This window comes from Centropristis striata, chromosome 5 (assembly GCF_030273125.1).
Source record: "Centropristis striata isolate RG_2023a ecotype Rhode Island chromosome 5, C.striata_1.0, whole genome shotgun sequence".
Taxonomy (NCBI): domain Eukaryota; kingdom Metazoa; phylum Chordata; class Actinopteri; order Perciformes; family Serranidae; genus Centropristis; species Centropristis striata.
Genome location: NC_081521.1, coordinates 36,371,797 through 36,397,162, shown reverse-complemented (window position 1 = coordinate 36,397,162; position 25,366 = coordinate 36,371,797). Strand labels below are relative to the sequence as shown.

General features: G+C 40.2%; 1 protein-coding gene across 3 annotated transcripts; it reads right to left on the bottom strand.

The window, feature by feature from the left end:
* Positions 1-1,543: 1,543 nt before the first annotated feature.
* Positions 1,544-25,007, bottom strand: kdm5c (lysine demethylase 5C). 3 transcript variants are annotated; one of them, XM_059332766.1, is made up of 29 exons: positions 24,664-25,007; positions 22,948-23,095; positions 21,455-21,532; positions 21,214-21,336; positions 20,946-21,116; positions 20,633-20,767; positions 18,899-18,955; positions 14,744-14,867; positions 13,024-13,310; positions 12,534-12,692; positions 12,287-12,406; positions 11,985-12,143; positions 10,643-10,824; positions 10,352-10,514; positions 10,141-10,260; positions 9,855-10,049; positions 9,528-9,709; positions 8,659-8,783; positions 8,414-8,561; positions 8,250-8,340; positions 7,741-8,123; positions 7,473-7,611; positions 7,167-7,346; positions 6,404-6,532; positions 5,558-6,313; positions 4,658-4,700; positions 4,365-4,564; positions 3,310-3,498; positions 1,544-2,648 (listed from the first exon to the last, which is right to left on the bottom strand). In XM_059332766.1, exons 2-29 carry the CDS (start codon positions 23,089-23,091, stop codon positions 2,640-2,642), a joined length of 4,791 nt encoding a protein of 1,596 aa, XP_059188749.1. In that variant the 5' UTR covers positions 23,092-23,095; positions 24,664-25,007; the 3' UTR covers positions 1,544-2,639. The 3 variants fall into 3 exon arrangements, with proteins under 3 accessions (XP_059188749.1, XP_059188750.1, XP_059188751.1); XM_059332767.1 differs by lacking the exon at positions 24,664-25,007 and adding an exon at positions 24,240-24,549; XM_059332768.1 differs by lacking the exon at positions 18,899-18,955.
* Between the last annotated feature and the right edge of the window lie 359 nt (positions 25,008-25,366).

Here is a 25,366-nt window from a genome sequence, read left to right as displayed (position 1 = left end):
GATAAAAACATTGTTTGTCTAAAGTTATACAATAATCTTGTGCAGTGCCAGATGCAGAAAAAATAGATAGCAGATATAGCTGTAGGGGCAGAAAAAAAAATCTCTCTGAAACAGGCAGCCAATGCCAGGCTTGTACCCTTAGTCAACATCCAGCCAATCGGACAAAAATCATTCCTAATCCGACATGCTTTATAGGGGGCCAGTTTAATGAAATAGCCGAGTACAATCCTGCTTCCAAAGAAGTTGGGACTAGAGTTGGGCCGATGGACAATGCCATCGTCCATCACAGTGGCTGACAGTCATCAACCACTGAGCCCAGCATTGTGATTAGGAATGGGAATAATTAATCGAGGATTGATTAATGTTCGTTAAGAATTTGGTCGATCACATGGAATTTTTATTCGATCTGTGTATTTTTTTTAATTTTAATTGTATCAATGACTGCGTATCAGTACTCACTGAACTGAAACACGGTCGAACGTTCAGTTCTGTGGCTGTATGTCAATAAGCTGAGAATTAACTTGGATAAAGCTAACTTTACAGTTTGCGAACTGAAAGTTGCAAAAACAATTATAAAACACACAGAAATACAAAAGTATTAATTTGAGCAAAACTAGCTTACTGTATCAAACCTCACTAGTATGAATTACTATGTTTAATTTGATCCAATACTTATTTAAACACAAAAAAAACATTTAAATAGGCAAGATTACTGTGAAAACTAACCTCATGCCTCTTTGGGGGCTAAAACATAAAACACTGACCTCCTTGACGTTATCCTTACAGTATCATATAGTTTATGGTATCACCTCAATGAGTTAATGTTAGTTTTTTACGATTGGCAGGAAGACGCTTTTTTTGTCCTTTCAAAATAAAAGCGTCCGCTTTCGAAACAGGGTTGTGCATAGTACTGTACCTTACTTTGCCCATGTATGCATGCATCGATTAATCGACTGTAAACGTTATGGATGCTGGAGTTGGCAGCCCTGTAGTGAGTTGTGTCCATATGATTTGATCTGTTTGGATGACTTGCGCTGACACCATCGTCCAACGACTTAAATGTTATAATAACAGAATGTGATTATTTCCCATTTGAAAACTGTACAAAGAAAATATATTTAATTTTTATGCATTCTGTTTATGTTTACAATTTACATACAACCCCAATTCCTTTTGCTTTAGGGCTGTATTAGATGTAAGCTATTTAAGCCATTGAAGTTTTTAAATGGACAGCAGAAAATTAAAATATAATGCATGTGCGTTATGTGACGTTGAGGGGGGTGGGGGCAAAATGTTCCTGAGGGCCTCCATTGACTTGCAGCTGCACTTTGAGCAACCATGACTTATGGACTCAGTCACACATGCCTGAAGGCTGATTGACCAAGGCGGTCAAAGTTCACCTGAGCCAAATGCTATGTGATGCAAAGGTTCGCCTCTTTGCTTTCATAGTAGGGAAGTGAGCAAGAAGCACACGTTCCACATTTTTAATTTGCTTGACAGTGGCCTAAATCCTTTAAATATGAGAAAATAACGAGTCAGCATATCCTAAACAATTCTAAACCTTTATTTTACTAACAAGAGTGAAAAGAAACAAAGGCAACATTAAAATGAAAAGTTTTATACACAAACTCACGACAACTGTGTGTCTGCAATATCAATAATAATAATAATAATAATAATAATATTTGAACCCAGGAAACAAAATAATTTGTGACAAAGTGAGTTACAGTGAAGTTACCTTAATTTGTAAAGAGAGAGAATGAGGGAGGGAGAAAAAGAGGTAAAATTGAAAGGAATAAAATATGGAGTCAAAAGGATGGGCGTTTAAAAAAAAAAATAAAGAAAAAAATAAAAAGGCATAGAGGGGAGGGGAAGGAGGAGAAAAGTCAAAGCCAAGAGGTACAGATATCCATTTTGGGAAAGTAGCACCAAAAACATTAATGCCTGTTTTTAACACTTCCCAAAATTTACTCAGTTTATTCAAAATGCATGTCCCCTCCAAACAGCATCAAACACAAGATTCAATACAACTAAAAAAATACAAGTGTAACCACGGTGTCTAAGATCAGCAGTCAAAACCTTCTGCTGTACCTCAGCTTCAGGATCCACGCCCAAACAGAACTGTCTAAATAAACCCCATAGCTTATCCAACTTCAACGAGCGCGCTCAAGTGAAGTGAAACTGCAACTGCCGGCGCTGAGACGGGCTTCAGCTCAACTAACACGTAATACAGTTGGAATAACGTAGCATACTGACTGACCTCAGAGACAACTCTAGACCAAAGACACTCCTATTGCGGTAAGTCCCACGTCGGTCCAACACAGTCTTAATATGTTCACAGGGAAAATGGGTCCAGGGAAGGTGGAGAATAAAGTTTGGGTAAGACAACGAGTCTGAAAAAGAAAATCATAACGGATGAGATATGGCTGAGTTTAGGATGAGACGGTGGAGTGTAGAAGAAGAGTCATTGCTCTGTTAGTGTCTGAATGTGTGAATGAGGGATGAGAAGGGACGTAGGGGGTACGGGGGTCGGGATGTCCTGCATCGTTCTAAAACTTGACACTGTCTTCTGGCACAGAATGCTCTGTCCCTTCAAAACCTCAGACGAATCCGTTTAAATAGCTCCAGCGATGACTATATCACAAAATCTGTCAAAGAAAGAAAGCAAAAATGTTAATCTCGAATAAAGTCATTTGAATACTAAAAATAGCCAAAATGAAAGCATTTTTTACTTAAAAAAAAAAAAAAAATCCTGTCAAAACAGGAATTATCACAAGATCTTCAATGTCCCACAGTCCTTGAACGGATCGTGTGTGACAAATTCTTGTCTCAGTTAAAATAATCAAATCCAAGCCTAAAATAATGGTATCTCTAATGATGTCTCATTTAAAATACTGCCAAAAATAAACCGCTTGCACTAACCAGATCCTGCACTCCTCAGCAAACTAGGAGACATGAATGACTCAGCTGAGAACAGTCATGAAGTCAAAAAAATCCTCCAAACCTGAACTGTCATCTGCTTACACTGAGCAGAGAAAATTTTTTAATAAAAAATGAATAGTTCAATATTTATAACATGTGAAGCCCCCCATTTGTTTCAGTTGTAACAACTGTGGGGACTCTTAATAAACGGAGAAAAATTGAGTTTTCCTTCCTACTATAAATATGCAGTTTCTTTAGGACTTGTCTAATGCAGTGAGAAGCAACGCCACAGTGAGTAAAGCAGGAGCAAAACAAGCCCTGGCACTTCTCTGTAAGCATATATTTGAATTAAAACTATTTTAAAAAGCAAGATAAAGGGCCTGTTACCTCTGGACTGGTCTGGACAGGTAACTGAGGGGAGGGCCTGTGGCTGACGGGACAGGTTTTCTTTGACTCTGAGGCATCCAGTGACCCTTCTCCTGCCCCTTCCCCACTGCCACCTCTGTGGCCTTTTCTCTTCCTTTTGGATTCCTTGGCTCGTCCACGGCTGGTTCGTCTCTGCTCTTCATGCTCAATCTGAGAGGGAGGGAGAGGACGAGAATATCAGAGAGGAGAAACAATTGAAGCCGACAGACCTAACTAAAAAAATAATACAAGAAATAATAATTTCCATGTTTCTTCCTTAAAGAAAACCCTGTAGATGACTCAGTCAGATTTCTATTCTTGATTCAATCGAGGAGAATTAGAAACAGCACTGAAATGATAACCATTCAAAAAAAGCAAAAAGGGCATAATCTGATCATAAAACGACATTCTATTTATTTAAGTGAAAAACAGAGTATGGGAAGATTATGCAATTTAACCTGGAATTCATCAATTAAATCATAATGGAAGTAGGGGAACTAGTTTGGTTTCCTATTTAAAAGAATCACATTTTTTAAGTTCAAGAAAATTAATGCTTGTTTTCATCAAGCGGCCTCCAGGGCGAAAAAAAATCCTTTCAGTGGAGCAGACGCTTCGGGGAATGTTGAGGTCACATGTTTGTAAATCATATTTTATTTACTAAAGCCATTTCCTTTGCAAATGATGGCAATGTGCCAAAAATGCATCAGCAAAGAAAGATAGAAAATAAACATGGGATTAAACATAGCAGATTTCAAACTTTGAAAAATGTGGTTATAGGAAAACTCAGGGCATCTGCAATTAAGCATGGACGCACGGCACTGTTACGCGTTGATAAACACTTCCAGAAGTTGCACATTTTGTCAAGCCATTACTTTTTTCTTTGTATACATGTGTATTGACTGTGTGTTGATAATTGTGGATATTAATTTTGGGGTACTGGTTTGCAAGTATTTTTTTGATTTTAGGGTGTCTAATGTTGTGTCTGTCTTTTTAATGTCTTGCCTGCGCAAACTAATTAATGTTTTTTTATTTCTGACCTGTATGAGCGTGCGCAGTGTTTCTCTGGGTGGAACAGAGGCAGCTTGCAAGACTCTGTGGATGAGGAGCGTCTGGTCCAAGGACACCTCAAGCAGATCTCCTTCCAGCTGCAGCTCCTCCAGCTGGACCCTGGTGGCTGGTAAAAGCTCAACTACCTGGCCTTTTAGCAAAGGCAACAGGGCCAGCAGAGACCCCACACCTGAAACGTGAGCAGAAGGAAAATGTTGAGTACTAGTGTCTGTGTGACATGTTACACAGCTCAACTCAAATTTTTAAATCAATACCATCTTACCTGTCACATTTGACTTCTTGCTGATGCCGTTTTCACATCCAGCCTGTGGGAAAACAAGCATTTTATTAAACAGGCATGTTGGATACAGTATAACAGAGTCTTGAGTAGCAATAAAATTATTAGATTATCAACAAACCCTTTTCTATGGCATGTCAATATGGCATTTTTCAACAATGTGAGAAATATTCCAAAAGAAATGAAGGCAAATTTCTGAAATAATTCTGAAATATCAGAGATTTGTAGACAGAAAATACAACAATATGCCTTTCCATTATACATTAAAAAAAATGTTGTCATCAAAGAATTGTGAATGAAGAAGACAATAAAATTAAGGGTCAGCCACCCCACGTCTTCATAGTTCATATGAAGTACAACATATGCAGGTACAACAATATTCTTGCACAGCAGAGTAAGTCAATGTATTGTTTTATTTTAAGCCAATGTTTAGTTGTAACTCCTTGTAGCATTGTAATCTTTTAGCGGTTTAGCTACACTGTTAGTAACATGCTGAGGTAATCAAACAAGCTAGCATGTGATTCAATCACTATGGTAAGCACAAATGAAACTGCGGAGCTGGAAGACCCGCCTTCAGATTCCTGGTCAGCTATAACAGCAACAGAGTGAGTTGTGTAGTCAAGGTGACTACAGCCCAACATTATCCATTTAAAATCGAGAGGTAAACGTTACCATCTAGCGTTAGACAGAAAGCTTGGCATGTCTCCTGCAGCTAGTTTTGATTGTTAATGTCGAACTAGACATGAGCCGTTCTAGGTCGCGACTTAACGAAGGATCAATTTTTTATTCAACGGCCAGAAGACAAAATAAAATCTAATAATATCAGTTGTACAGTTGACAGTTAACGGCCTATATTTGATTAAAGATTAAAACAAAGAGAGTCACCTGAGTGCCATTGCTTTCCTTGGTTTTCTTTGTCGGTGAATCAGCTGTTAGATCAATGACTCCCTCCTCTCCGTCCCCTCCCTCGGAGTCTGACAAAACAATAACTGAGCTCCCTTCTGTCTCCTTTCCCATGTCTTTCTCTTTCGCTGTGTCACAATGGAGAGTCTCTTTGAGTTCCTGCAGCCTCTCAAGTGCCTGCTGCAGCTCCGGCGTGTCCAGTGCCTCCTTGGCTCGGCCCTGCCAGGTGATGGCCCTCTCTGTGAGACACTGAAGCGCTTCTCCTTCAGGCAGACGCACTGGCAGCCTCTGCAGGGCAACGAGTAATGCCAGGATAGTCTCCAGGCGTGGCCGTCGTGACCGCTGGCATCGCGGACACAAGAAGCGCGAGTCCCAGTCCCACCAGCAGAGGGGGTTCCCTGGTGGTCCAGAGGAGGGGAGCAGGGAGGGGAAAGGAACGCAGCCCCCGTGGAACCAATCCTTACAAAGATGACAGCGGAGTTGTGGGGCACGAGGCTGAGCGGCGCACACACACACTGACTGAGTAGGCGTGGTGCAGGTGTGATTACTGTTACCGTTCTCTTTTACAGAGTTCTCAGAGTGGCTGGATGTGTCCGTCTCCATGGCGTCGTCCCACCTCCCGTTCTCCTTGTCCTCCTTGCAACTCGCAGCGTTAAGTCCAGATTTACACATGTTCAATTTCTGTAACCTCAGTAGTGCTTCCTTCTCCTGGTGCTCTCCTTCTTTGAATGCCATCACCTAGAGACACAAATCAAGTTCACATACAGAACTAGTATTTATCTAAAAAGACAGAGATTAAAAAGAAAATGGCATGCTTGATTAACTCACAATAGCTGCAGGGTCCCTCAGGTCTTGAGCAGAGAGGCCCAGAGTGTTGGTATCCGAATCATCCAAAGGCTCATCCAGCAGCTCCATCTCATCTCGCCTCTCTCTTCGTTTTGCACACGGACATAATACCTGCAGGGCAAAACTGGCGTTTATTGCATGCTGTCATGAAGGCTGCCTTATCAAGAGCCTGGATCCTAAAGTAGAAAGCTGTACTGATATAAACATACAAATAACATATCTTGTTGTTTAATATTGACATTAAATCTCTTTAAACTTAGCATTATGTACATTTCTGCTGCAAGGCTTCTCTCAATCAAAACAAAAACAAAAGATGGAGAAATGCTGTCATCATTGCAGTCAGTTTCTCCTGGTTTGAGATTCCTTCTGTGTTTATCAGCTGCCATTTACAATTGCTCTGCTTTTTTCTCAGATAACTAAAGATCCAGATGTGGGATCCCCTGTTAAAGTCTGTAGTTAGAAAAAAGACCAAGATCTAGAAAGTATATTGTAAAAATGTGTCTTAAAACTGGATTACAGTCAATTCATGACAACTACAGCAACTACATGACACAGACCTTTTCCTTGAGTAAAGTTAAGGATTTCCAGGTTTCAACATTGTTGTAAATATTTTGGGTGATGCAAGTACACAACTTATTAAAACTGATAGCATAGGTCTTCTCATTTTCAGCCATTTTAATGTAGTAATGTTACATATTATACTACAATTTTAAATAATTTTTGCCATTTATTTTGAGTTGCTCACCTCTAGCAGACTGTGCTGACTGCTCTTCTTCAGAAACGTTTTGGTCGCCTTGTCCCTCCAGGAGTGAGCGCTGGCTACCTGCAGTTCCAGCTGTCTTAACTCTTCCATGAAGACTGGCAAGTCCCTTCCAATAGCCACCAGGCCTTCTAGGTCATCCAGGCATGGGTAATGCTCCCCATTCTACAACAAAGAAAACAGTGAATAATAATGTAACAAAATGAGGTATAGCATAATTTGCAATTTGGGTTTCTCAATTTAATTACAAAAGCATACCATTACAAAGGGGGTTGATTAAAATGTTTTTACCTGGATTTCCTCTAGGTCTGTTACCCAGGCCCTTGCCCGAGTGAGACAGCTCTGTAGAGCCAGAATGTTGGGTAGCTTGACTGGAATAAGCTGGGCCTCATTTACTATTGCCTCCAAAGTAGAGAGAGGGTGTTTTTGCCTGGAAGCAAAAACCATGACAAAGAAATGTTGAAGTCTTTACAACTGGTTTATGCCGTTGTAAAGTGACGACAACCCCTGTGGCATCTGAAGCACAGAGGAACATTTATGGTTTTCGCTGAAGTCTAACCTTTGCTCGAGGCAGATCTGTGCTTTCTCCTCCCAACGCTCTGCAATTGTGAGCAGCTCCTGAAGCTCCGCCATGGCCGTCTCCACAGACACACTCTGGGGCACGTTGCAGCCTGCTTCCATCAGGTTCCTCAAAACATCCAACATCACCTCCTGCCTCTCCCCTCCTTCTGTGCCCAGAGTCCGCCTCACCTCTGTCAGCCAAAGGCCCTGCTCCTTTAGGCCACGGAGAACATCACACTCCGGCACCACAACAAGCAGCTTGGCCCCCTGGTCCAACAGAGTCTGCAACTGCTCCGGTGGTGGGGAGTCTCTCCTCCAGTCCCGGTCATTGGCGAGTGCTTGAGCCTGCTTCTGGAAATCCTCCACTGTCAGCAGAACCGCCTTGAAAATCAGACAGTAAAGAGAGAAATCACAAGTGCACTAAACACTTAAAACCTGAGACAATTTTAACATATTTATAAATCATGGAAAGATCAAATCTGACAGAAATACCAGCTAACTTCTTACCTGCACTTCCTGCAGCTGGTTGATCACACAGGGCAGGTTCTGCATTGTCTCTACCAAGGATTTCAGCTCTGCCAAAGTCATCTTACTTTCACTAAAAGACATCAATATGTCAGTGTGTGTAACTCAGCAGTTAGTGTAAACATTAAGAGTGTCATTTATCTTACCTGGTCTCTGAGTTACTGAGCAGTTCAGCACTTTTCTTCTGGCAACGTTCTATGTCCTTAAGAACAGTGTTGAGTTTCCGCAGAAGTTCGTTGTCAGGAAACTTTTTTTCCGCTGCTTCCGTCTTAAGCAACTCCAGGTCATTGATTCCTGAAATTCAAAAACCATTTGGTCTTGCAATTTCTCTTAAGATGATAAATTTCTGTCGAAACCAAGCTTAAGGGAAACATTTTTGTTGATTTCCCACCTATCTTGTTTCCTTCTTCCTGCTCAAGTGCTTCTTTCACTCTGTTGGCCCAGGAATCAAAGGACTCAGAGCGAACCTTTAATCGATGTAACATGGCTAACAGCTCATCCAGAGTATATCTGTATCTGTAAAGTGAAGGGGTAACATATGATAAACATATAAACAACAACAAATTACAGGAAGCCTCATACATATGAATGTTTTACTCATGTCCTGCAGTTTAGATAGTAGATGCGATGCATAAACTCTCTGATCATGGCAGGCTGACATTACATTCTTATTATTACAGAAAGAGTAAAGTACCAGTACAGAATTCCAGGTACCAGTATTAGTTGTCAAATGTAAACCATAGCCAACCCTATATATACTGCAGACTGAATTCTCTACCAACAGTGACAGAGTGAGAGCTGACTCACACGAATTGGTTCAGTGCAGCTTGAATAAACATCAGCCAGTCGGCATTACATGCATCTCGTGTATGAAATGTCTATCTTCGCTGACACTGTGCTGCATTTTTATAAACTATGATAATCTGGTCATGGATCACGTCTCTGGCTGCTGCATGATGGACTACCAAGTAGCCTTCAATCACACAAACAAGCACACATAGGGCATGTGCACTTCACACAAACAAGCAGCTGTCTCTCACACAAGCACCACAAAGCTGCATTGCACGGGTGCTAGTGTGGTAATTAAATTAACTGCACAGGCTGTTTCCTAGCACTGTTAGTTGTGAAATTCTTTTTGTAGAGAGTATTTTGGCTGTACACTTATATTCTATTGAACATATTAGTGAATATATGTGTCCCTACGTACATCACAGCTCAATACAAAGAATACACAGACTCACAGCTACAACAGATAAATACCTGAGGTAGAGTTTTTCAGTGGGGCAGTTGCACAGATCCTGAGTGTGATAGAGACACACCAGATGCTCAGGGCAGTTTGAGCAGGCCAGAGCAGAAAGGAAGCATGTGGTCTTACATTTATCACACTGTCTCTCATCGTCAGGCAGCAGCTCAAATGCCTCACGTTCTGCTTCAGTAATGCCCTGCACGTACAACACACAGAGTTGATTAGATATTCAGATAAACATAATATCAGACATATTAAGCATGCTACCTAATTAAACTATGATTTGCTTACACATAATAGAATAATAAATGGACAAAGAAAGTTCTGTTTCCTTTTCTCACCCTTTCCATCAGACCCTTTCGCAGCTTCCTCTCCTCTTGAACAATGATAAACATTTCCCGGTGTGTAGCTGCAGCCAGGTTAAGGTCTAGTTTCTCTGGGCTGGCCGCCATTTTACAGGTGAGCTCCTCGTGGGAAAACACACAATACCTTCTTAGACGGCGGTAGTGCTCAATACAGGAACGGCCTGCAGGCAACTGAGAGGGAGAGAGAAGGGTGATGTTAATGATGCACATTTGGTAACAATGTGAAATGACAACTTGAGACAGACTGTGCAAATAGACTTACCCAGTCTGCAGTGCAGAAGTTAACAGCTTCAGCAAAGTTATATCCCTGATTAAAGCCACTGTGGTAGGCTCTGGGGAAGGTGATGACAAACTCACCAGCACACTGATTGGTGCGTACAACCTGCCATTAAGGAAACACAGAAGTTAATCAAAGATATTATTTAAACAAACCGTATTTCTGCTGTGTGCATGTGTGTTTAAGCGAGACTGACCGGTACACCGTGAGACATGAGGATATTTGGATTCATGATGGTGACCAGCTGGTGCAGGAGGTCAGGCTGAAACTCAAACAGCTCTGGCGTCAGCTTCTTCATAACCTCCTCAAGTCGCTCAGCTGCCACAGAGGGAACTCCATACCAAGTCTTGGGTTCACCCCTAGAGGAGAGAAGTGAAGAACAGAGGGTGAAAGTTATAGTCCTTCCCTCAAAGTATAATTTCACATGATATTAAGTGAAAGTTACTATGTGAAAAGCTGCAATTGTTTAAGCTTATGACTACAATACCAGTGCAGGTAGTTGATGGAGTAGCTCCAGTGATCCTCAATGTGCCAGCAGAAAGCGGAGAACACCATGCCTACATAAAGCCAGGGCACCTTCATCCCAGAGATGTCTCCATTAATGTGGCAGAGGAGTGACTGCTCCAACACCGGCATCACATTCAAGTTCCAGCCACTGCGGGCGTATTCCTAACAAAAGAAAACAGAGTACACTGAAAATAAGCTGGATGATGACTCTGAAAAGGTTTGGAAATACCCTGGTTACAGGTACACTATAAACTACAGGATCATTTCTGTGAGTCCTTTATAAAAACAATTTTTGCATAAATATGTCACCCAACACCATTCTGAGGTTGGGTTTGTTCAGATTTTATCGATTCTGAATCCATTTCTACTTGTCATCCAGACTGATTGCTTGACATATGATTTGATCACGTCACAAAAAAAAAAAATCCTGATTCATTTCTTTTAGCAGATTTAGGCTGAAAATAATTTGTCATTTTTCAAATTATTGAGGCATTTTGTGATTTTCAGCATTTTTACACAACCATGCGCCAACTGATCTACATAGAAACCAGACAGCAAACTCACTGTTCTCTAATCTTCTTTTAGCACTGTAATCAAAACAGGAAAGCTAAGTTTCTGTTAATGCAAACACGTGTTATTGTCAATAACAACACTAAACTGATAAAGGATTTGTTAGTACAGTGAATTCATATTGAAATGGTTACAGTCAGTAGCAATGAGAAGACAGGTTCTTTGGATCACCTCAGCTCACATTTGGAGATGTGTGCAAGCGGCGAGTTTGCCATGTTCTGCAGGGTCTCTAATCTTTATAAGTCAAATAAATGAACAACTCTGTTCCATGCCACAATCATTTAAACGCAAGCAAAATTAGTCAGTCTGTGTCTTCACTGCTCGGTGTGGCTTTGTACTTGTGAATGACTTGTTCTTCGGCTCGGGCGTGGGCTTTGTGATATTAGGTCAAATCGCTGAACAAGAGTCTTATGCTGAGCACTGGATCTCTCTCGTTATTTTGCTCATTGGGTGTGTGCCTGAAGAGTCTGAAAACGCAGCTCTCAGAAGTTAACCTGCCTCTTAAGCACCATAGAGAGGAGGGTTTTGGATTAATTCCCGCTTGTAAATTGAGTTCATCTGTTCCTCTCTAAGACTCATTCAAAATATTTTTTTCAAAATGCAAAATACAATCTACTAGAAATAGAATTCAAATTAAATTGAAATATTTCAACATGAAATATCAAGCACTCACTTTAACCTTGACAATTCAAGAAAGATTTCTAAAAAGAAAAAACTGTTGAGGTTACAAAAGAAAGCAATAATGTGAATACCTCTTCTTCCTTTGTGAGCTTCCTCTTGCCATTGTTCATCGGGAAGCCGCTGCCAAACTCTTTGGAGTGTATGTCCGCTCCGTACTCAACAACCACATCTTCCTCGATACTACTGACTAACCTCCAGAACTCTCTCTCCACAAGCTCAGTAGGAACCATCTACACACACGCACACGCGCACGCGCACACACACACACGCACACGCACACGCACACACACAGATTAGTCTCTCACATTATCACCAGTCAGGGGAGAGCTGTGCTTCATAATGAATAGGTGATGTCTTGTGTTGGTGCACTTACATGGACAGGCATGTTGAAGTAATCTGCTTTGAAGGCATCTGCCATTTCCCCAAAACTCTGCAGAGTGTATTCTCGTGTAGCCTGTTCAAAACCAAAAGCTTCTGCAGGTTTCTTGCACTCCTACAAAAATTGAGGAAAAAAAAAAAAAAAAAAAAAAAAGATTAGTCTTGTGGGTTAAAAGAAACCCAAGAAAACATTTCATGAGTATTACAGACACAAATCAGCTGCTTTCAAACATTTTACTTACCTCTGCTACACATTTAGGGCATCGCCAGTTGCCTTTGGGTGGATCAGTGAGTGGGGGTAGTAAACAGTAGGTGTGGTAGTTATCATCGCAGCCATCACACAGCAAAAGTTTTTCATCATCATCTCCGCGACCACACATCCGACACACAAAAGAGTCCACCTTTGAAAAAGTGAGCAGTATGTTTACTCTCTGACTTTGAAGCAGAAGAGTGTGGCTGACATTGAACTGGAGCAGACAACCACAATGTTCCATGAAGTACTGAGCATGTAAAATTTAACTAAACATCAGATTTTGGGGGAAAAAAATTGGCAACTATACTGACAAAGACAAATTCCTCTACTTTCACATTAGAATGGTAAGTAATAGAGCACAGTTTAATGTGTACAGGCCCTTTACAATCATCATATTCCTCATGGTGGTTTGATATTAAATTTTGTTGTGTTGATCTCAACATTGATTGCCACCTGGGTGTGTACTTTGGTCTACTTACACATTGTGGGTTGCTGAGGTTGCGTCTGAGCCTCATGGTCATTTTGGTACAAGGTCCATCTGTACCATCGTCCTCTTCGACTTTTCCTTTCCGTTTCCCATTCTCTTCCTCTGGTTCTTCTTTCTTTGTTTCTGTCTTAACTGTGATGGTAGGAGGAGGTGGTTCAGGGACAGATGTACTGCCGTCACTCTGGCTCTCTTGAGGCTCCAGTGGCTCCGCTTTGACTGAAGTATCACCAGGAGCAGGAGATACGCTCTCCTTGACAGTAACAGTTTGAGGCAGTTCATCTAAAAAAAAAAAAAGAGCAGGGAGTGTTCAGAATCAGAGGAAGTCTGTTATTACAGAGTCAACTTTTTACAGTGCAGCACTGGGTTGCACCAGCTGTGCACAAGCTTAAATGTAGCAATGTAATCGTAATTTCTAATTTAGGTCAGAGTTTCTGCACTGCAAACATTTAGAGGCTTGCACCAGCTGAAAAAGTTCTTGCGTAGCCATAAGTTACAACTTACACCTAGTCCTTTGTAGCAGTTGGCATGGTGCAACTTTTGAAAGGTGGGTCAACTTGAATGACACTGAGGGGCAAACTATACTGGAGATTAGGGGTAGATAGCCATCAACTAATCATATTGCTTTGACCCTTTGGTTGTTGTTTGGTGATTATCTCTAGCAATTTAAGCCGTTAGCATTTGTGTAGCAAAATGTTTAAATATAATTGGGCATGAGAGACTTGTTTTGTACACACTAACAAAACAGGTTGCAGTCTACAAAATAAGGTTACATTAAAAAGAACTCTTGACAACACAACATACTTTATTTTATAAGGAGGATCACGTGGTAACATGGTAAATATGAAAACCCTTGTTTGTTTGTTGGAGGGAACATCCTTGTCATCTCATCTGTTTTCTTTCTCTCTTGTGTGATTTGACAACACAGTATTAAAAATTGCATCAATAATAGTGCTTTTCAGTGATTGGCCAAAAGAAGTGAAAACCTGATTTTCTGCAAAATGTTGATAGGTATGGACTTTATGCCAGAGTAACTAAGATGTAGGCCTATCATGATAATTACTATATCAACTTATCATTCGGTAAAGATAATGGACATGATAGATTTTTCTGGTCTCGATGATTGTTGTTTACATAAGTTGTTTACATCAATATTTTCGCCATTGTGCTACTTCTGTCCCTCTCCTGTCACTCAGCCTAATCTCTGTGGGAGGCGGGGCTCACACACACAGTGCTGCTGCTACCAGCTAAAGCATAGTGAATGTGTTACTGGAAGTTAAGTTATTCTTGAGATTTAAAAATGCTTTGCTGTGGAAAAGGATGTACTCAACGATACTATCGTTGACAATTTATCTTCATAGTTTTTTGAGAAAATATATCGTCCATGTGTTATCCTGACAGGCCTACTAAGATGAACCCTATCCTACACAGCTTTTGTATTAAACTATCTTGTTTCAATGCATCGTTGAGTATGGACTTTGCACCCAAGTTAAAGAAAGGCACGCACTTGGTGCAACGGGGTGCATAAGCCCACAACATATCTGAATGAGCAAATAATTGCAACTTGCTTCTTTCTCGAGCTATAAAATAAATATGTTGCAGTGTGGCTTCAAAATCTCCAAATTTCTCAGTGTTACGGTTAACTGATCCAAAGAACTAATAGGTTTACTTATGTGTGTCTGAGAAGGTGTTTAAATGAGGTTGTGGCCACTTACCTTTCTTCCTGATGCCTTTGTCCCTGGCCACGAGTCCAAGTCCCATCATCTTAGGGCCTGCGCCATAGATCTGTAGCTTCTTCAGTTCTGGGTTCTTCTCGATGTCTTCCTCTGTGGGTTCAGGCTGTGGATCAAAGTAAATGTTGGTAACGAAGACATAGTGACACAATGGCTACTCTGCAAAGCACACAGAACCAAGCAAGGGTCTAGGCCAAATGCAGAACAAACAGTTATACCATGAGAGCATAGCAATGCCATCACAAGAAGGGATTACGCTCGGTTAGAAAGTAAGGAAAAGTTAGTCTAGATCACGGTGAAAGCTTTAACGTTAAGACCCACCACCAGAACACACAATCACCAGCAGTTGCAACCATACAGTTAGAGAAGGGTTTTGTTAATTATGAGTCAGACATTTATCATATCCTTGGTTAATGTTCTAAGAGTATTACGAACAATATTTTTAAAATGTCTAAAAACGACCTATGTTATATATTGCCTTCAGTTAAGTACTTACACTTTCCCAGAGGTTTCCGATATTTTTTAAACCCAGAGAAGTCTGTTATACAAGTTACTGTCGGATTGATTAGGCTGCCTCAAGCTAACCTTTCTAGTTGCTCTTACTTCCAAGGAGAAACAGGAAAGATCAGATTCTTCAGAGTGTTAATTAAAATTGTAAATCACACAAGGTCACAGAATATTCTCTGCAACAGTAAATCGGCACTTCTCTGCCACACAGCATCCCCTTTTCATTAACTACATGCCATTTTGCAACTGTAATCAAGTAGAAACCTTATTTATTGATATATTTAATATTGCTCCAGCTTGCTACTATGAAGACTGGATCTTGTATCAGCCAGTCAACACTCAAGTTATTTTTGGCGTGACTTGAATTCACCACGCTATGTAAACTACAGCAGCTGTATGAGTAGTTTGACTCATTTAATGATAACTTAACAAGCTTACGTTAGTTAATGTTACGAGAACCCATTTCATTACAAAGTGAATAAATGTGACTAAATGTAACCTGAATAAAAGTTTAATACATGAACTCACTCATGGACATTATTTCTGCCAGTGAGGTGGTTGTTTAACAATGAAGTTAACAGCTCCCATGAATCCATGCTACTTCACATACATAAATTTATCAACTTTCCAGATTTGATTTTGAGACGCCGAATGGCAGAAATTACAAAGTGTGCACTTAAGTTTATTTAGTCATAAAGTATAAGGCATTTTAAATATATACACATATTGCTATGCACAAGAAGAATACCAACAGTTTTGGTATTTTTTCCTTTTTGATTGACATTTATTTTTGTTACCCAAGAGGCAGGTAAAGGTTATTTCCGTCGTTTTGTGTTTTTGCCATCTAACCAGCTAGAGTTCTCATTTCAGACATGTGGTTTTATGCAACATTGTGTGGAAGGATGTCAAACTTATATGGTTAGCTTTTTGGTCAGAGTTGTTTCCTGCTTGGATCACATTTCATGGAGTCTGACTTGTTATGAACAACAGTAAGACAAAAGTATCAAGAATATTGAAAGGACACTTTTTCTTTTTAAATGACGTGGTCTTGACTTGCCCACTATCTAAAAGTCAATCTCAGATCCGCTCAGACTAGTCTCGGACTTCTGCATTCTTATAACGTGTGTCATCATTTCAACATTTCCTCTTCTCACTTTTGATTATTGGAGGCATATTCTGAGCTGCTCTCATCCCAAGAGGATCTTGTTGACATAAAAAACAGCAGTGAACCTTATTTTCTTTCAGCAAGAAGCTTTTGTATGCGTGGAGACATTGGGTGAAAAACTGTTTAAAAAGTAATTTCTTTTTATGTTTTGGTCAATGCTTTGTCATTTTAGACTTCCTTTCTTTGCATTAAATTATATGTGCAACACTTTTGAACTCCAGTCTGATATATGATTGCAAACAGTACACACAAGCAATGTGTAATCAGCAATGTAGACAGAAACACAAAAGGTCTTAACGTCACTTTCAATAACCAGGCAGTTGATCTAAAAAGCACATAAAAGCAGGACATAACAAAATTCCTGGTTATTATATATTCAGAACAGCTTCAAACTCAAAACTTCTTCTCTTAATATCCATTTAGGTGTTTACATACTGATGGTTTAGTCCCAATCTGGGAGAGGTTTGGCCCTGTGAACCACACGTATCGCAACAAAAAAATGAAAGTATGCGTTTCGTGACAACTTTGTTGGTGCCATTCATTGTACAGATGAAATGGCATAAAGATATCTTTCAAGGTGGTTATGGAATTAGTTTGTTTTGATCTTGCCTACAATGCATTTGCAGATGTAAGGCTGTATTCACAGAAAATCAGGCACCTGCTATGAAAACAACAAATCTTTCATTTATTAGAATGTGGTTGAGGATTTGGGCTGTGGTGGAGGGGACTTCAACGGGAAAACATAATCAACTTTTGGAGAAACGCATCCTGACGTCCAACTGAATGGAGACACAAATGGGTGACACTCCGACACAACTCTGCGTTCATCACTGCAGCACCTGATTCAGTGTGAATGCTACCTTACTCCAGCTGCTCATACATTGTTGTCTATTTTTTGCACACATAAAAGTAGGCCTCTTTTCCTGGCACCCAAAGCTCTGTTGATCAAAAGGACTGTACAAGTGGGATTGAGTTTGGAAGCAGTAGCCAACAAAGCAGTTCAGCAGGGCTTGATGCTGGGGGACAATCAAACAAGCAAACCTAGAGAGACTTAGAGGCTAACAACCATTAAGTGTTTAAAAGGGGTAATAAGATTATTTTACTGTCCATCAGATCATGGTGCTCTGCAAGGGAAACCCTATATTAAACGTACTAGGTTATTTTGTGCGAGTGCACTCAAAAGAGAACCCATGCAGCCACAGAGTGCTGCTGTAGTGTGTAGACAGCGAGGCAAAACAGCAGAAGGCACACAGACAGCCCAGCGACAAAGCATTTCAAGCCAAGTGCAACCACAGAGAAAGAGCATGGGTGAGAGGGAGAAAGCTTGAGAGTGCATCAGCCCCACAACTAGTCCAGGAGTGGAGAATAAGTGTGTTTAGCAATTGGTGATAAAGTGAAAGCTTCTTCAAGAGCTACAGTGAATTGTTCCATTTAGGACATTTGAAACATTAGTTCTCCAATACATTGGCACAGAGATCCAAATTCAGATACATTCGAGACCTAACGCCTGGATTCCACTGGATGCGTAACGACTCCGACAGGGGTCTGTCCGCAACGGCTGCGTATCTACGCAGTCCGTCAACACCCACCGGATCCGTCTGTGTCGGAGCTGTTGCGGACAGCAGAGTCCCGAGGACGCACGAGATCTCGCGAATTCACGCCTAATCAATTGATATAACTGGAAGATAATCAACATCTCCTCGTTAATGACTGGAGACAAATCCAGCGACTCCGTCTTAACGAGCGCTAACGAGGTCGGCCGGCTTGTTAACGAGCTGGCCGACCTCGTTAGCGAACCCGAGGTATTTTATTTTGAAAATATACCGGTGTTTTATTTTGTGTCTGTGCAAGACTTCCTGTCCCGAACGATCTGCTCTGTGCTGAATTTATGCGTAGTGCTCCGTCGTCCGACAAAAATAGAAGCTCTGCGCAAGTGTTGCGAGGGCTGTCGGATGGCCCTGCGTCGTCGGACTCATTACGCAGCGGATCTGCAGCCGTTACGCATCCAGTGGAATCCAGGCGTAATAGTAAGTTGTCGTTTTTCTTTCAATCTGTACTATAATACCTGAAACACACTGATGAAGCCCCAAAACACTGTTGGCTCTCTGATTTTGATTTTTAAATAACAGCCCTAGAGCGGTTTAACGAATAACAAACAGCTTAAATAAAAACAGAAGGAACCAACCAGGGAAATCTTCCTCTCTGTGTTTATTGTCTGGTCTAGAAATGGAAGATAATGGCGATTTAATAACTTCAACCAACTATAACTGTAATGCCACGTTTTATGTCTGCAACAGTCATGTGACCCTATTATGGATTGAGGAGTATGATTGCATGTTAATGAAAATGTTTTAGTGGATAGAAAAAATAAACATATAGACACTTTGGCCAGGGTGAGGTGGTCTAGGAAAGGGACAGGAAGAGAGCGGGGCGGAAGGTGAGCTCATATGCTCGAGAGGCAGTACCGCAGAGATGAGTTGAGAGCCAGTGGTGAGAGGATGGGGGGCCAGATCCTCTGGACCCTGCAAGGGGAGACAATAACAGCAACAATAAACTAAGACAAGAGGGGAAAAAAGGAGATGAGACAGGAAGGGAGAGAGCCTGGAAAGAACAGAGCCACTAGTTGTCACTGGGACACATTATGAGACGAAGGTCACATCAGAAGGAAGACCATTCACAGTCACACAGAATTTTTTTTAATTTTATTCTGGGTATATCTAGAAATGACTGGGATAAGGCTGCAACATTTAAGGTCAGTTTGGTTCAGTTTGCAGTCTGATAGCCCATTATGCTGCAAGACTATTTTGGATAATTTTCTGTTTTTTGAAAATATAAGCAGAACTAATATAAATGCATACAAATTGCTGCCAACAACTAACAGGTGATTCAGCCATCACACTAACATTACTACAGGGGTAGCTCTGGCTCTGGTTGAGGTTTTTTTTTTAATTCAAAAGTCTTTTATGAAACTTTTGTTTCTGTTTACTAAATATATAACTAATAAGCAAAACAAAAGATGTATTCCAGCAGAGTAAATGAAAAAAATCCACTGGCAAAGAGCATTACATACTCAAAAGTATGATGAGGAGGTCATTAATGACCTGGGTGAGGGGGGAGGGGGAGGGGGGGCGAGGGTTAGGGTAGTCAATGAAGCTTAGGTTAAATTGTATCTAACAAGCATGAGATAACTGAATTTTGGCCAATCCAGAAATTGCATGGTGTATTAATGTAAATGAAAAAAGGCTGTGGAACAAAATGTGACATATGAAATAAAGCGTTCTGTGTCTACCAGTGACATGGAAGGAGGTGAAAGAAACTAAGCAGAAAACCAAATAAGCCATGGAGCAGAGAGCCAAAACAGCAGAGTTAAGCACAGCGGCATGGCGGGATGGAGGGTAAGCAAGCTGGGATGCGCTCTGAGTGCACTGTCACTTCTTCCAGACACTACGCTGTAACTGACGCACAAGGTCACATGGATAAGCACAGAAAATGTTAATAACATGACAGCATGGTACACGCTAGAAGACTGTCATCCAATAAACACTTGAGTAGACTGTTGGTTTTGACTTTTTGTTTGCCTGTAAAGATGGAAGCTCTGTTATCCATTTGGCTGATCAGCAGGCGGATGCAAAATATTAGATGTTTCTAAAAACTTTGCAGTGTTAACAAACATGATAACGGGCTGCCAGCCTTCTGCATTTGCTGTTTAATCCAGATCATAAAATAGCAAGGATATATTTACTGTATAGTGAGATTTAAAGTCCTGGAAGAAAATCTGCAATCTATTTTAATTACAACATAAAAACACACTGTAGTTTGCACGTAAATTAGTGGAAATTCAATGCATGTTAAGATTACAAGGCTGTATTACTAAGAAACAAATACAGATTATATCATTAGTGCTGATAGTATTCTGATGTGTGATTTAAGACCTGTGGGAAACAAAATCACTGATCACTTTTGAAATGAATTCTTCTTTGACACATCAGCTGCTCCAAGCCCATTCAATGTTTGTGGTCTCAAAAAGCAGCTGTATGAACAAAAATGTTATTTATCTCCGATTTATTTTGAGGCGGTAACGTGGATACGGAAATGTGATCCTAAACGTACATTTAAGTGACCAATATACAGTTCATTGTAGGTTTACTGGGGTATGCAAATTAATTGAATGACAAGTAAAGATAGGAACTCTCACTCACATCAGGCTGGCAGCGGTTCGCTCTGCGTCCGTAGCTGCTTATTTTGGATGGCTGCACAGACTGTCGCAAGGGGATGGAGTGGGGCTTGTACTCTTTATCCACATCCTCACCATCATAGTGCTTTGGCTTGTATTGCTAGGAGGGAGTTCACATACATCATGTAAATATACAGTTAATGTACTGTCTTTTGATTCTAACTTAAAGTGTCCAATGTATCATATTGCAGCTAAGCTTTTCTTCACAGATGAACTCATTTTCAATGCTATCTATTAACAGACCACATTATGTAACACAAAAATGTGTAGTGTGATACCGGCATGCTGGCACCAGACTGGAACATTTCAAAGGGGTAGACGATCCTCTCGTAGTGCGAGCGCAGCAGAGAACCAATGTTCTTGCCTGGCGGGTAGCCAAGCCTCTGGGCCACACGAGCCCACCGCCGTTCCTTACAGACCATCTCAAAGCCTCCTTCATCTGTCACAATCTGCAACATAAAAGAAAGTTTAGAAAATCAGATGTCACAAAAACGAAAAAAAAAAAACTTTAAAATGCACTTTACAAGAAATTCTACTTATACCTACCCTTGACAGACTGAAAAGATCAAGGATGCGCCGTTCAATATGTGGGATTTTTAAGGAGGATGCCTGGATCTCCCAAAACCTGGCGATGCGGTCCAAATAATTAAGCTTCACTCTGGTCTCCGCCTAAAATGAGATGCATGAGGGATCACCATGATTACTAGGATCAGTTCAATCAAATATTTAAATTGTCTGTCAAGTCAACAATGAAAGGCTTTAAGAAAAAAAAAGAAGAGGAACTTACCTCCAACTCATTAAGCCTCTGGATGCGGGGTGTGAAGCGGAAGGTATCTAGCTCCACTGAAAATGGTGGTTGCCAGTCCTATTTGTGAACAAAGGTATGCATGTAAGCCTTAATGCTAAAACAACAACTTGTGTGAATTCTGCACTGATGATGACCTCTGTCATTCAAGGAGCTCACTAAAAACAACAAATGAAAATGGGCATGGTACTTTAATGAGATAGTGAGCTTAGTTTGGGCTTATCACTGGTTTAATTCAGTTTAAGGAACTTGGCCTAGATTTAACATGGAACGGTATTCAAGGTTGCCAACTCAAGAGCAGGTGATGTTCACACTATTAACATTTAAAGGCCTGTCTCCTCACCAATGAATTCTAAAGTAACTATAAGATAATCCTACAAGATCTTTATACAGAAAAATGCTGCAATGTCAGTAATGTGACCAGAATTTAGTGAAACAACTGCAATATGTATAACTGCATGATTATGTCCATCAAGCTTTAAAGATGAGACTTGAAGGACTTTAGATGAGGCTTTAATTTACACACATGCAGTTTTACTCAAGTAGCCTGTGCTGTCAAAAAAGCGCCTTACTTTCATTAAAATGTTTTATCCTGCAATGTACCTCCTGTAACAACACTGTCCCATTCAATTATTTTATTTTTTTGATTTATCTCCATTGTAGATTACTACTGAAGACATCGAAACTATGAAAGACCACAATTGAAATTATGTAGTGAACAAAAAAAGTGCAAAACCAGAATGTTTTATAATTTAAATTCTACCAAGCAGCCGCCTTTTGCTTCAATGTTCTCAAACGCATTAAGAAGGCAAGAAATTCCACAAATTAACTTTTGACAAGGTGCATCTGTAAATTGAAAACTATTCCAGGTGAACACCTCATGAATCTGACAGAATACCAGAAATGTGCAGAGCTGTCATCAAAGCAAAAGGTGGCTACTTCAATAAATCGAAAATAAAAAAAATATTCTGGTTTGTTCAAAACTTTTTGTACTACACAATTCCATATGTGTTCTTTCACAGTTTTGTTGTCCTCAATGAATGAAAAGGTGTGTCCAAACTTTTGACTGGTACTGTATGATAGTGCATATGACTATGATGATGAAGCGTTACAAACACCAATATGGAGTATGGAACATAAATGCAACTGAATTTGAAGTTTACATCTTGTTTTGGGTGAGTATATGATGAAAATGCATATAGTCGTTTTTATTGCTTATTCTTGTGTAAATATCTTATAAATTTAGCTTATTCAGCCAGAACACAAACATCCAGTCATTTGATCTTATCTCGTATTAAACATGCTGCATTTTTGTTGTCACACAATCATATCTTCAAAACTATAACGAGCGAGTCCATGTGCCTTTCAATTAATTTTTATAAACAGTTTAAACCTAGTGCATGCCACAAATGTTACACATACAACAAAGCGAGCATGACATTCTTTCTACACAATCCGAGGACAAAAATATTTACTTGTGGAGGTCGAATTTTGCAGATTCCAGACTTCTCTGCAATTGGTCGTATCTTGGCAATGTAGCCCATAGGGTCCTGAAACTCTTCCCATGATGGCTCGAATACTGGACACTCCGGAGGAGGTACAAACTCTTCCCCTTCCATTGCCCTGACAACAGGAAGATTGACAGTTCAAAACAAGTTAATTAACTTTATCTGACTCACTAATGGGCAGGAAGACAGCCTCATTACTTGTTTTTAATTTGAAGAAAACTATTTTTTTTACTGTGCTGAAGGTGTGTAAAACTAATACTTTTGACAAGTATTTAATGTCTACTGGCCAACATTGAGTATTCAGAAAATACATTTACATAACACATGCATCTCAATAACTATCCTCAATGACAGTAAACTTAAAAACATTTTACAAAGGCAATGGAAGTTAGTAGAATAGTGCATGAGAAAATAAGAAGCCTTTTATACACCTTCACTGCATTTGTTTACTCTCTCTTACTACTTCCTGTTTTAGCACAGCATTGTAATATTGTCATCTTTAAATATACGCCAATTAGCTCATCTGCTGGTTTTATAGCACAACATTTCCCCCAAAGCTTTTCCTAATAGCTAATAACAAGAGACATGGATAATCCCAGGATAGAGTTTTTTTGGTCCCCAAAGTGATCCTTGTTAAAATCCCCTCCCCCAACATCAGACACAACAAAACAAATGCCATGCTCTGTTAAATTAACAAGACCCAATGAAGAAAAGGGCAAAAGTTTTAAGTGATGCTCCATCCAGTAGCAGAGCAGAGTAAAAATAAAATAATTAAAATACAGAAGTGATGGCAACATCTTTTCCAGGCACTTGAGCAATGAACATTGCTTCATGTAATTTGTTTGCATAAGAGCCTTTATAAAAGAGCATTCTATGAATTTTGTCCTGGGGCACCCCCTGTTAAAAATAATATTAAATCAACACAACTTGATTCTGAGAGTTAAGTGACAAGTAACACATCTATCTGATTCTTCAAGGGCCTTCAGACAACAATGGCGTGGAGGCCATGAACCCAAAGGTATAGAAGGCCATGAAGGCATCACTACTCGCAAGTGGGCTGGGCTAGATTAATTAATAAGCTTTTGATATCCACATGACAACAAATACACAATCACTCGATTGTGAAGGCCTCGTTGAGACATTTAATTGTCGATGTACATCTTGTTTACATTATTCAACAATACACACTGTTAGCTGGCAACTGTTGGCTAACTACTAGCTGCTGAACTTGGGAGAAGTGGTGTTAAAACTAACCTTACCTCACAACGGCAGCCACAACACGAGAATAAAGAAAAAAAGAATATGTAATGTATATAGTGGGCTAGCTAGGTGTCATTCATTTGTTTGATAAGGCAGACATAAAGTCTATTTGTGTCTATTGTTCAGCTATCAGATCCAGCTAGCGTTAGCATCGAGGCCTCCTCCACTTCTTCGTCCCGTCGCCTCCCACGGGTTTAGGCAACTAACATTAGCTAGCTGACGTCGACTGGAAGGCTGAGAAAAAAGTCGCCGATATAACCGCACGCGACCTAACCTAGCTTACATATTCACATTGACCCTAACAACCACTTAGTAACCATATTGGTATAACGTTACATGTATGTGGATGAAGAAAAGCTATACGTAGTAATGTGTTGGCCCCTTTAGACTACTTTAGTGTCCCGATGCATTGCAGTAACTGACCCGCAGACACCTCGCTGTCCCGGGGTTTGATCGGGCTGCTGGCCGCTCTCCTCCCTCTGTTGTTGTGATGATGGTGGTTAGCTAACGTTGGCCAGCTGTGCTCGGTTGACGCTGCTAGCTAAGTTGACCGTTTTTTCAGCCTCAGTTCTCCATATACTTCCGCTCTGTCAAATCCACGGGTTCAAAACATGGATGGCGGAGGTTCTTTTGATGATAACCAAGACTCTTAAACTTTATCAATTATGTCGTTATCAATCATTTCCCGACCAACATCATCACTCTCTTCAAGCCATCCTATCTTTCTTGACGAGACGCCATCTTAGTTTTTCTCACGACCGAAGCACAACCTCAAATCTTCACACAGTCACGTACCTCACGTTTACTCCCTGAAAGTAGTGCGCACGTACGCCAATATAAGCCCCCATTCAACGGGACCAGCCTCTATTCGACTAGCATTAAATCAGCAATAACACCACGTAAACATAGTCTCATCACAAATATTTTAAATACATTTAATTTAATGAAAAAAACATTTTCTAGCACGATGCAAGAAAAAAGGTTCCCTTTGTAGTGTTATTTTATTTAGCTTGGAATGTCATTTTTTAAATATTAAATGTATTTAATAAATAAATAAAATAAAGAAATAAAGAAATATTTATTTCTATAAATTTCATAGTTATTTATATACATTTCATCGTTTTAT

Coding starts and splice junctions, on each gene's coding strand:
- kdm5c (XM_059332766.1), bottom strand. CDS start 23,091: ATGGAAGGGGAAGAGTTTGTACCTCCTCCGGAGTGTCCAGTATTCGAG. Junction 10,515..10,642: donor TCCATCAACTACCTGCACTG/GTATTGTAGTCA, acceptor TCTCTCCTCTAG/GGGTGAACCCAAGACTTGGT. Junction 10,050..10,140: donor ACTTCTGCACTGCAGACTGG/GTAAGTCTATTT, acceptor TCTCCCTCTCAG/TTGCCTGCAGGCCGTTCCTG.